Source organism: Pseudorasbora parva, chromosome 16 (genome assembly GCF_024679245.1).
Source record: "Pseudorasbora parva isolate DD20220531a chromosome 16, ASM2467924v1, whole genome shotgun sequence".
NCBI lineage: Eukaryota > Metazoa > Chordata > Actinopteri > Cypriniformes > Gobionidae > Pseudorasbora > Pseudorasbora parva.
Genome location: NC_090187.1, coordinates 39,966,689 through 39,979,065, shown reverse-complemented (window position 1 = coordinate 39,979,065; position 12,377 = coordinate 39,966,689). Strand labels below are relative to the sequence as shown.

Sequence of the window (12,377 nt, the reverse complement as noted above, 5' to 3'; positions counted from 1 at the left end):
ATATACTTCTTGCGCTGCTCTGCCATATGCCATGGATTGCGGTATTACGTCGGAAAGTTCACGCTAGGCGTAGGTGGAAGTACTAGTTGAAGTAGGAAGTAATGGTTGGATGTGGAAACCATTAAATGATGTTTTTATTTAACAAGGTTCGGGAGGAGCTCGTTCAGATGATTGGCACAGGTGGAGAGTACTCAGCTAATCAACAAAAGAGGCATGTATATATAGGCAGCTGTCTTACCTCCATTTTGTTAATGGTTTATCAGCATCCCTCCACCACCCCTTCTCTACAGTTTGGTCTTTTTAGTTCCAAATCACTACTTACATACGGGGGTACTCTGGGTTTGGGCCGAAGTCCGAGCTCGAAGCCCTCCCCCTGGACAACACGCCAAATATACATTTAAATTTAATCTCTATAAATTATATGTAATTGTGAACTCGTGAAACTAAACCTTGGACTCTGAAAGGTCCGATTTATTCAGAGAGACTACGGATCTGAACAAAAGGTTCATCAGAGATTCCTTTAATGTTAGTCTTATCTTCAATACAAATGCATACACATCAATTTCAGCTAAAATCACATAAAATTACTATTGCAAAAAACATCACAATACGAAAAAAAAAAAAAAATGCTGGTCTTCAAGCAGGGAAGAGGTACATACATACATACATACGTGCGCGCACACACACACACACACACACACACACACACCTCCAGCATCCAAACAGGAATAGATAAAAATGGAAATTCACGTGACTATACAACACTATTATAATGTGCTTGTGAAAGCTTGCATTCAATGACTGTGGAAATGGTTTGGTGAGAGAAAAGTGTGTTTTTTTGTTGTTGTTTTTTACTAAAAGCACAAATGCCTATACAAACAAGCCAGCATTACTCAGTATAAATATTCTTCATCCAAAATCAGTGCAGCACCTTCTTCATCTGTTTGTCAGGCTTTATCTGGTCTATTTAACACCTGGTCAAAATTACGCATGGGCTTTCTGACAAAAAGCCCATTAAATCTTCTCAGTATTCAAAGAATGTTCTTTTTTTTTGTCAATGTTTTATTTTTGTTACCTTGTACGTCAAAGGTCCAGCTGTGAAGTACAGGTCAGTGAATCTATTTTTTTTTCCTTGTTTTTCCTTAATACTTTTAGAGATATAAAATGGAGTAAAACATTCTTTGAAAAGTGGTTCAGTTGTCTTTTGAGGTGTTTTGCTTTTTGAAAAAGTCTTTCGGTGAACTTGATCTACTGGATTCCCCTGAACAGACACATGGCAAACACCATGGCAAAAAGCTGTTGAGAAAAGAAACAAACCTTCATTTATAGGAAAGTGAACAAACAATTATGAATCATTTAAACCTAAATCTTTAGAGGCAGTTAGATTCAAAGCATGCAAAGTTACTTTGGGCCCTTTACATGTTAAAACATCTACTCGAGCATCCTTCAGCTTTTCTGCTCAATAAATATGGTTGTTTTAAATGTGTATTGTACACAGCATGATGATTTGAAGTTGCTTCTCCGTGGATTCTGCTGTCTACCTCCAGCACATTACCACATGAGGGCAGCAGCGATTCAGTTTAAAGCACTCTTCTGGTCAACTCGTCTATGTGTGGCCAATCGTTGAGACAAGATCTGTCTCATCTGTAACTGTTTTAGACAAACTCTCTGCGATAAGATTAATAAAACGGATAATACTGAATGTAATACTGTACCTCAATCGTGAGTACAACAATAGCCAGGGCACCAGCCACATAGATGTACATCTCAAAGTAGTCTACAACCGCTGAATAGCAGCCCTGCCGATACAAACATAAACATAAGAAAACATTATAGTTCATACATTTTTGTCGAGTTATGCCATAATCTACATATTGTCTCTAAATCTAAAATAATAATAACCCAGTAGTCAATATGACTTGTGCACTAGACAGGATGAGTGAATGAATCATTGTTTTCATCTGAGCTAGTTCTTTTCAGTTTTTCAGACGTTTATTCTACTTTTCATCTGCAACAATGATAATTTTGATAATAATATTTGAGAATTGCTTACTCTCACTTAAAAACTGACAAACATTTTAATCCCTTAATAAAACCGACCATTTTGCTGCTGATTTGGTGCTTAATTAATGTTTTTTTTAATGTTTTTTATTTTTATCAATACTGAAAATAGTTTTTGCTACTTAACATTTTAGTGCAAAACGTGATGCATTTTTTTTTGGATTCTTTGATGAATATATTTGATTATTTATGCATTTATTTGAAATATAAATCTTTTTGTAACTTTATAAATGTCTTTTCTGTTACTTTTAAATAATATAATGCAAAATTAAAGTATTCATTTATTTTTCTTTTTTTTACATTTTACTTACTATAACATTTTGAAGTAGTTTATCACGAGTTCCATAAAAAGTCAAAACTGTTTTTAATATTGATAATAATAAATGTTTCTTGAGCATCAAATCATCATATTAGAATGATTTCTGAAGAATCATGACTAGCGTAATGAAGCTGAAAATTCAGCTTTACATGACAATTACATTTGAAAATCTATGCAAATAGAAAAAAAGTCATTTGAAATTGTAATAATATTGCACAATTTTACTTATTTACTGTATTTTGGATCAAATAAATTCCTTCTTGGTGAGCATAAGAGACTTCTTTCTGTAGTGTATGTCTTACACAACACTATATAGAATATAGCTAGATCACTCATATCATCATTATATTTCGGCATATTGCAAAGCCCTAACATTTGCAATTTAAAGAATTTTTCATTTTTGTGTAAATTGGAATAGCGCATAAAACATTTGCGAATAAAGCACTTTTTCAATCCCATGTGTTCAAGAGAAAAAAATCGTCATTTCCTGCAATCGGGGAAGAAACTGTGGCAACTTTTTGTACCATAAATGTCTTGCGTCTCCGAGCGCGCAGACGAAACACAGTAAACACGGTCATGTTATCTTGCGTTCGGATGCTGGTGTTTGTGAACGCAATCATGCGAGGCGCTTCTGGAGAGAATTAAAGCTCAGGCATTTCAGAATAACTAAACCAACATCTGAGATGCTACGCAAGTTAGTCCAGTTATACAATCACATCCTCAAGTTGTTTTGTTGCGCATTGAGGAATTTAATCTGTAAATCAAAATTCAAGATTTATGAGCATCTTGGTGTTTCCAAACAGCGGTTTTAATATGATATCCCAAAATGCGCATAAGAATAGCTGAATGGAATCATAGCTAGTGTGGCTGTTTATGCAACTGGCAGCAGGTCAGTTATAATTTATAGAACAGCTACAAAAACTAACAATGAGAAGATTATCAGTGAACAATGATCGAAATTTAGCCCGTTCTTCACACAATGAAGATGACACCAGATGACTTGGAATACAGCACACAAATCTATTTTTATAGTGTGATTTAAAAAAAAAAGTTGTGGCCACTATGACTATGTCCGAAGAGGTTTCAAAATTATTTATTTCATAAATACTGCTCATATGAGAGTAAATTACCAATTTAAAATTTTTGGAGTCTCCAACACAAGAATCAGAACCTGAAAATGTTAGTCTGCTGAAAGTCCACTTGTAACATTTTAATACAGATCTGCATGACCATTATTTAGGTTTTACTGGCCCTGCTCGCTTTCACAGAAACGCTCTCACACGCTCACATTCCCCAGGCACTGAGAACATGGAAAAGCACTAGTCAGCACTGAGAGTGGTAACACTATTCCCCTCTTCCTGTTTTTCTGCTCTAGTTAAATTTGAACTATGAGCTTTCGACCAGGCAGAGGGGATGTGACGTATACGGTAGAATGAGAGCCCACCTTGTTGTTCCGGTACAGCATGCTGCCTGACAGGCATTCCTCCCTGTTGCTGAAGCCTACTTCTCCAAGATGACTATTCCTACGGCAGCAGGCTTCGGGCACCACTTCACCGGGGTTTAGGGCCCTAAAGAGGCTTTCCTCGAAGTCTTCTGGACTGTTCACTCCACAGCAGTCAAACTAGAGGGATGCACAGACGGGCAAACAGGAATTTAAAATATGCTCATCCATTAAAACGCTGACGTACAGTAGATGTTTAAAGAACAAACAAGACATACTGTGTTCATAATGGCGTTCCACGTTGATGTGAAGACATCGGTGTTGTTGTAGCCTTGGTAGTGCCTCTTCAGTTCCTTGGTAAAGTATTCTCTGGTCAGCTGTACACACACGACCAAATACAAATATTAGAAATATTAGCAGCACACTGAAACACTGAAAACATATATCTGTCTCAAAATGACGGACACGGTCACTCACGTGTTCCCGGAAGATGAAGGCGAGAATGGCTGCGGCCAGCTCTGCCAGGAATATAATGAGGATCAGCATGAAGAACTGCCGAGAAAAGACGATTTTGTCACACAGTCAGTGTTTGGGTCTGACAACTGTATTCCCAGCTTACTAAAACGTTCCAGCATTTCCAACAAAACACATTTTTAAACATTTCAATGAAGTTATGAAAACTTTATTTTGGAAGGCTCTATGAATGTTCAAAATTCCTGGACTGTTAAAACTGTTTTTTGGGGGGAAGATTTTACAGATGTTAAGGGAACATTACATTTTATAATACACCTGTAAAATTGATTAATCATGATTAAATCACATTTAATGTTTGTTTACAAAAATACATTTGTGTATATATATATATATATATATACACACACACACACACACACACACACACACACACACACACACACACACACACACACACACACACACACACACACACACATGTATTTATGTATTATAAATATCAGTAAGTGGCACAAACGTGTTATGAAAACATACTGTCCACTCAAATATCCTGTGACTTACAAAAAGCAGCAGACACTTGTTTTCTCGTATGGCCCCGCAGCAGCCCAGGAACCCCAGCAGGAAAAGCATGCCCCCCATGGCCAGGATGATGTAGACGCCTGTGAAGAGAAGGGGGTTGGCTGCCACTATCTCCCTAAAACCTGTGGGGTCCACCACCACCCACACCCCTACACCAAGGAGGAAGGAGCCGCCCAGCTGAGAAGATGCAGAAAGACAGAAAAAAATGATAAAAAAACGATTAAAAAAGTTATTTTGAAAATGCTTTTTTGTCCATTCAAATGCAACACTTTTTAAAAGTAAATTATTTTGTTTTCCACAGAAGTCGTTAAGTCATACAGGTTTGGAAGAACCTGGCAGAATTTTCATTTACTTACATTTTTATTCACATTCATAGTGAATGTTAAAAAACAAAAAAATATGAACACTATTTTACAGTGAGGTTACATGTAGTTACTATAGTAATTACAAAAAAAAAATATCTAAATTACATGACACTAACCATAAACCACACCCTAATCCTGACCGTAACCCTATAGTGAATGCATGCTGTTCATTAATATTACTCAGTTCTTAAATGTATAATTACATTGAAACACGGACACCTAAAAAAAGGTGTAAGGGTAAAAAACACAATACACTTTTACATTCAAGACACATTCTGTGAAAGCAATGCCCAATAATATCCACTTAGCATCCTCTAATTAAAAAATCTTTTTTTAAACTGGAAAACAAATAATGATGATTGCTAATTCTTCTGCAGTGCAGGATTAATGATCGTGATAAATATGAAAAATTATTGTGCACAACAAATTGCTGAGTTGTTCGCCCATTACTTGGTAAAGTGAACACAAAGGTTAATGTGCCACAGAGCAGAGAAATACTAATGGGCTCTACCGCTGAAAAATAAATCATTTTTGAGTAAACGGCTACTGAAAGTGAACGCTTCCAGAGATGAGGGGGAAGGTGAATGGATAGAGGAGCACAAGGAGTTTTAACAGGCAAGTCAAAGACAGCCGAGTGGGGGCTGGGAAACGCTGCTATTTCTTTTGCAGCTTCCCCACAATCCTCTACCTGTCAAAGCGATACCCTTCCACCATCCCATCATACACACACACACACACACACACACACACACACACACACACACACACACACACACACACACACACACACACACACACACACACACACACACACACACAAAGGTTTGAGCAGACACCAGACTGGTGATTAAGCAGCTCAAGAAGAGTGTGTGTGTGTGTGTGGGTTTGTATGGTGGGTTTTGAGATAAGAGCCTCACACAAAAACATGCTCCTCAGTCTCTCCCTCCTGCGAGTCAAACCTGAAATTCTTTTCATGGATGGCATTAGCAATGTGTCTGTCAAGCGGAGTCCTGTCACAGCAGCTATTTTTGTCATAAACAGATTCAATAAACAGCTTGACACTATCACTAAATGGCTCTTTTTAATAGTTTTTATGGTTGAATAAATATGAACAGCTGTTTTTGGCATATTAAATGGATTTTACAGAATTATATTAGCATTTATTTGAACAAAACAAGTTATTTTATTGTTATCATTACACTTGCGTCTGTACATCACATCATTCTCCCTGTTTGGAGTTAATTAATTCATTAAACTGAAATGAGTCCAAATCTTCCTCTGTCTATGCCAATCCCACAGTGGGCATTTATGTTGTCAACCTAGATAGATGATCAAAGAAGCACTTTCTGTCTCTTCCCCTTTCTCTCTCTATCTTTTCCCCTATTTTGCATTGCCATGTTTAAACAAGTAGTTGTTCTGCTATGAATATGTGAAACATAAAGCCTGGAACACACCAAGTAGACGTCAACTACGGAGATGAAAGCTGACTGTGTTGTCGCCTCTTGTCTGCTGCGTTTCGGCCAAAAAGCTGCGCTTGAACACGCCAAAAAGACTAAAGGCGACTCAACTAGCACGTGAAAAGTAAGTGTAAGTAAATATCTGTCTATTTTTATCAGGCATCAATATTTTCTATGTTCATCATTCAAAAAGGGAAACCAAAACCAGGACAGGAGATGTACAAACCATAAATAAAGCAGCGTTTGCTTACCATTGTGATATCAATAATGCTGATGACTTTCTCCATTCCAGTCAGCTCATACTATGATGAAAATATTTGTGCATTTAAATGTTCAGGTAAGATGGTAAAATTAAAAAGTCTGTATCGTCTTGACTTCTTTGCTCGCTTTCATCACTTTCGCTTTTATTCTCGTGCACTGACTCGTTCGCTAAGCTGAACAACCAATCAGAGTTCTCCCTCTCACCGACATCGTCCGACTAGAGCCAATGGTGTGTAACTCACATAAAAAAAACTAAAGGCTGGGACACGAGCCGACGGTCGGCTGTCTGGCAATGTCGGGCCGTTTTTTGAGCGTTTGTCGGCTTAGTTTTCCCGGTGTGTTCTGCACTGTTGGCTCAAGTCGGACGTCGTCGATTCCGCATGTTGAATCAGCTTCAGGCTGTCGGTGACAGAGAAAACTCTGATTGGCTATTTAGCTTAGTGAACGATTGATATTTAAAATGGTAATCAAACGCTGCTCTGTTTTATGGTTTGTATATCTGCAGTCCTAGTTTTAATTTCCATTTTTGAATCATGAAAATAAGACTATTGATACCTGCTGATATAGACAGATATTTACTTACACGCAGACGCAGGTGCACGTGCTAGGTGACAATCACCTTTAGTACTTCTGGCGTGTTCAAGCGCAGCTTTTTGGCTGAGATGCAGCCGACGAGAGGCGACAACACATTCAGCTTTCTTTGCCTATAGTTATTTGATGTTGGTTTGGTGTGTCCCTGGCTTAAGCCAATCAATGCTCAAAAAAACGACCGGACAGATGACCGCCGGCTTTGTGTATCCCGGCCTTAACAGTCTACAGGATGAATTTAATGAATATAAAATTGAAAGTACATTACTGAAAAATAAGCATACTTTTAAAATGAGTACTTATTATGAATATAATATACTAAAAATGAAGCCACAAGCTGAATTTTCAGCACCATTACTCCAGTCTTCAGTCTCAAATGATCCTTCAGAAATCATTCTAATATTAGGGCTGCACGATTTGGGGAAAATATATAATTGCGATTATTCTGGGTAAAATTGCGATTGCGATTTAAAATGCGATTATTGTTATTATTATTTTTTACAAATGAAAAGCGTGTGTATATAACATTTTATGTTTTTATATTAATGTGACTAATAATAATTATTATGATTATTATTACTGCTAAAAATATTTGTAAAAATAAGAAATATTACCATTACAATAACATTTTCATAATTACAAATAAAAAAAGAGTCTGTCAGAATAAATATAACAATATAATACTAATTATTATTATTATTTTGTCATATTTTAAAGAAAACTTATTTTACAAAAAAAAAAAAAAACTGCTGGGTTACCTATTAATATGCAGACAGCCTATGACTAAAAAACATTAGAAAGGTCTAAGCCTAAGGAATTTTTTTATTATTGATTAGCCAAACGTTTTTAATTCATACTGAAAGCCAGAGGGCGCCCTCGAGCGGAAAACGCCACATTTGCGTCAGAGAAGTAATTGACGTTAGTTTTCAGGAAATCCATGATGTGAAGCTAACGCTGTGTAAACAGAAGATAGAGACGCTTTGATTAAACATGACGACAATAAACACGACTGCAGCAAAATATGGTGTATTTGAGTTCTTCAAGCCGTCAAGGGTATTTTCATAATAATAAAGTGTATTATAATGCAGTGCTGATTGGCATAGAATACTATAAAAGAACGCATCGTCTGCCTTACACTGATGAGAAGCCACATCAGCTCACACACACTCGACTGACGATATGAACTGAGGTAAAACATGTTATTAAACGTCTTTTGTTGAACAGGTTTATGAACGCTTCACTAGTTTGTGAAGATGTTTGACTCGTGTTGCTTTTTTAAACGCACGTTATAAGCAACTTTCAGACGGAGCAGCGTTTATCACAGAACCGCTCTTCGCTAACACACTGGGCATTTATTTATTTAATTAAAATCGCAGCCTTTGAGCTTTCATAATCGCACACAGGCCAAATCGCGATTGCGGTTCGATTTCGATTAATCTGATTTCGATTGATCTAATATGCTGATTTGCTGCTCTTTAAAACAGTTGTGCTAATGATTTTTCGTAGAAAGCGTGATACATTGTTTTTCAGGAATCTTGATTGACAGACAGACAGACAGACAGATAGACAGATAGATAGATAGATAGATAGATAGATAGATAGATAGATAGATAGATAGATAGATAGATGGTCCAGATGATTTCTTATCCTGTTGCGCCCTCTATAGGCCATGATCAGCACCTATTCAATGTCAAGCTTAAAGGGTTATTTCACCCAAAAATGAAAATTCTCTCATTAATTACTTACCCTAATGTCACTCAACACCCGTAAGACCTCCGCTCATCTTCAGAACACAAATGAAGATATTTTTCTGTTCCGAAGATGAACGGAGGTCATACGGGTGTCGAACGACATTAGGGAAATTAGTACATAAGACATAAGTAATTAATGAGAGAATTTTCATTTTTGGGTGAACTAACCCTTTAAAGCGTCATGGCAGTGCATTAAAGTTGACTAATGTATACTGGGATTGAATGAGGTCAGAGCTCAAAAAAATAAATAAATAAAAAATAAAAGTCAAACTTTTCAAGCTTAAACTAGTTTAATTAATTTGGCAGCCATCTTGGTAACACTTACAAGCAGTAGCTAATGTGCATTCTAGAGTCAAAAAACGCTGTTAAAAAGCTGATGGGCTGTTTGACAACGTTGCAGTTTCGCACATTCATTTTTCCAGGAGTTTCTTTCCGTTTATACTTCTCTGGTAGATCAAATAAGAAGTGTCTGCCAAAGTCAGACAGATAAATACTCACAAAGATAAGGAAGTTGAAGACGAACATGAGGTACTTGATGCAGCTGAGGCAGTCTCCTTCCATGCTCGTCCCCCGCGCTGAAGCCTCCCCGAGCCCCTTGGAAGAAAAACAAACATAGCGTCATCTCTGAACTTAATCAGAAACATTCACAATCGAGCCTTTCATCAGCATCTTGACACTCGGCACACTAAAACGCTCTCTTAAAAAAATGTACGGCACAGAACAAAGAAATACTAGCATCAAAAAGGGCTTTTCAGCAAAATCTTGTATTTAAAGTTCATTCAAACTAAATAAATTCAGGGTTCCCGTGTGCATACTAAAATGGACATACTTTGTTTTAAAGGCACAGCCTCCCTTTTAGTGTAATTAATGATGAGAGGCTCTTGTGTTTCAGCAGACCATCCCTCTACCTGAAAAAGCACTCTCTACGATGAAGGCCTATTATGGCACCACTTCCCTTAAATGAAATGGGGCCTTTTTCATTAGTTCTAGGAGAGTGCTAACAGCCAACACTAGCAGAAATACCCCACCATTACTCAGACAGCACAGAGACGGTGTATTACATGAGGGTGTCATCCTTAAATATGCTTGAATGCAACCTCGCCATTCACTGTTAATACCACAAGTCTTGTTGCAAATAACAATATGGATCACAAGTATTATTAATACAGATATAGTAATCATAGCAGTGAGAAATATGTGGAGGAGAAAGGCTTGAAAAAAAAACTCATGTGTTGAATTGGAGCCAGAAATAGAATGTGGCTTGATGACAAGTACACTAACCATGACCTTTCTTTGTGTTTTTCCCCCTTCCATCTTGTTTTCTTTTTATTTCCCTATCTTGTCAGATGCAATGTTCTGGCAAAACTTTCTCAAAAGACTTTTTTGGCTCACCCTGTGTTGTTTTTTGGCTCATCCAGTATCATCAAAAGTGGTTTCCTAGAGCTCTATAGATCTTTTTTGAAGTCTATATTTGTCAAAAAAAGGGTTTTAAATTGGTGAATAGAAGAGGAACCAAGAACATTTTGAGAAGAATATACATTTATTTACACACAGAATCGTCTTTGTACGTACGTACACACACACACACACACACACACACACACACACACACACACACACACACACACACACACACACACACACACTATTAAGTTACCATGGTTACCCATTATTTGCACCTGTGTCTTCTTAAATTGCTTTTGTTTGAATAGAAGTTATTGGGTGCGTCTCAATCAGCTCCCTAGTTCAGTAGTCAGGGCACTGATAAGGGAGTCAGCCCATTGACTTATGTCCTGATCAGTGCCCTGACTACTGAACTAGGGAACAGATTGAGACGTAGGCAACGTCTTTGCTTTCCCAGGAACTAGGAACTTTGGTACTCGGTGTGTTTTGACCGCAGGAACCAAGGTCTAAATGAAGTTCCAGGTAAAAATTTCCCCTTCAAAAACTACCGTTTTAAAATTCAGGAACTTTTGGGGGGTGGGACTTGGGTGCTGAATATGTTGATTGCTTTTTGATTGGTTGACTCCATGCACCATTTTATTTCAACCACATTTTACGTTTTTAAAAGTCTGTTGCGGTGCATGCAGTAAGAGCTATTCGATTCAACAATGGAGTTTAAAGAATGCGATTAACGGACTGACAATGAGGTTCAGGCTTTATTAAGCTTTTATGTGGATAAAATCCAGTGGGAACAGGAAAGTTGTGCACAGTCCTACGTCACCGGATTAATTAACCTAATCTTCATGGTACTTTAGACCGTGATGGAAACACAGATAGCAACAGGTCTGGAGGAAAAAGTTTCCTGGGACAAATTTTTCCAGGCAATTTTGGTGGAAAGTAAGCTTTGGTGTGACTTTCCTATGATCTCCTGAGCATTTTGGTTAGTTTTTTATAGAAGTAGTTAGATTATCACTAACTGACAATATATATTAGGCTATTTGGTATTTAGTAAAGTTAAATGACGTTAATTAATGTCTTTGTAATATTTAAATATTTTTGTCATACAGTAAAAATAGGCATTTACACATTAAAAAATATAAAAAGCTGTCATCTTGGGGTCCTCGGCATCAAATATTTTTAAAAACCCCTGAATCTAGAGATGTCCCTCTTAGATAACCATGATTTTTGTCTTGCAATCCTTCCCTGCCTAAAGAAATACACAAACACGCAGCCTGTGTTTAATGGATCCTTTCAATTAAACTGATGGCCCTAGTATCAAACGTGTCAGAAAAGTGCTTATAGCACCCTCAGGGCAATTAGTGTTTTAATTAACCTCATTCTTAATAAAGGCCAAACCACAGGGTTTTAATTGGGGTTTGCATAGATTAAAGCTTTCATTAGCAGCATCTGATGACCCCTGTTGCGTAATTCGATATGTGCTTTGCAGGCCGGCACAACCATTAGCAGCTGGACGTGGGAGTGTGGGCCGAGAACGGCGTAAAAGCTTTAAAAATATGGGCCTGCAAAATTTGGATCTACTTCTGAGAAGCCGTTTTTCTGGTTATGCGTAAAAACTTGCTTGCTGAGTACGAGAGACCAACACACTCCCAGTTGGAGCGCACTGGTGTAAAGCATCTT

At 37.4% G+C, this 12,377-nt stretch overlaps 1 protein-coding gene across 1 annotated transcript in view; it reads right to left on the bottom strand.

Moving 5' to 3' along the window:
* Positions 1-491: 491 nt before the first annotated feature.
* tspan18b (tetraspanin 18b) overlaps positions 492-12,377 on the bottom strand; it is a 64,461-nt gene continuing 52,575 nt past the window's right edge. The window contains exons 3-9 of the mRNA XM_067419835.1: positions 9,795-9,890; positions 4,857-5,051; positions 4,299-4,373; positions 4,100-4,198; positions 3,825-4,001; positions 1,716-1,799; positions 492-1,296 (exon numbers count right to left, since the gene is read on the bottom strand). Coding sequence (XP_067275936.1) covers positions 1,249-1,296; positions 1,716-1,799; positions 3,825-4,001; positions 4,100-4,198; positions 4,299-4,373; positions 4,857-5,051; positions 9,795-9,890 — 774 coding nt within the window. The 3' untranslated portion in view covers positions 492-1,248. The remainder of the gene's footprint in view (positions 1,297-1,715; positions 1,800-3,824; positions 4,002-4,099; positions 4,199-4,298; positions 4,374-4,856; positions 5,052-9,794; positions 9,891-12,377) is intronic.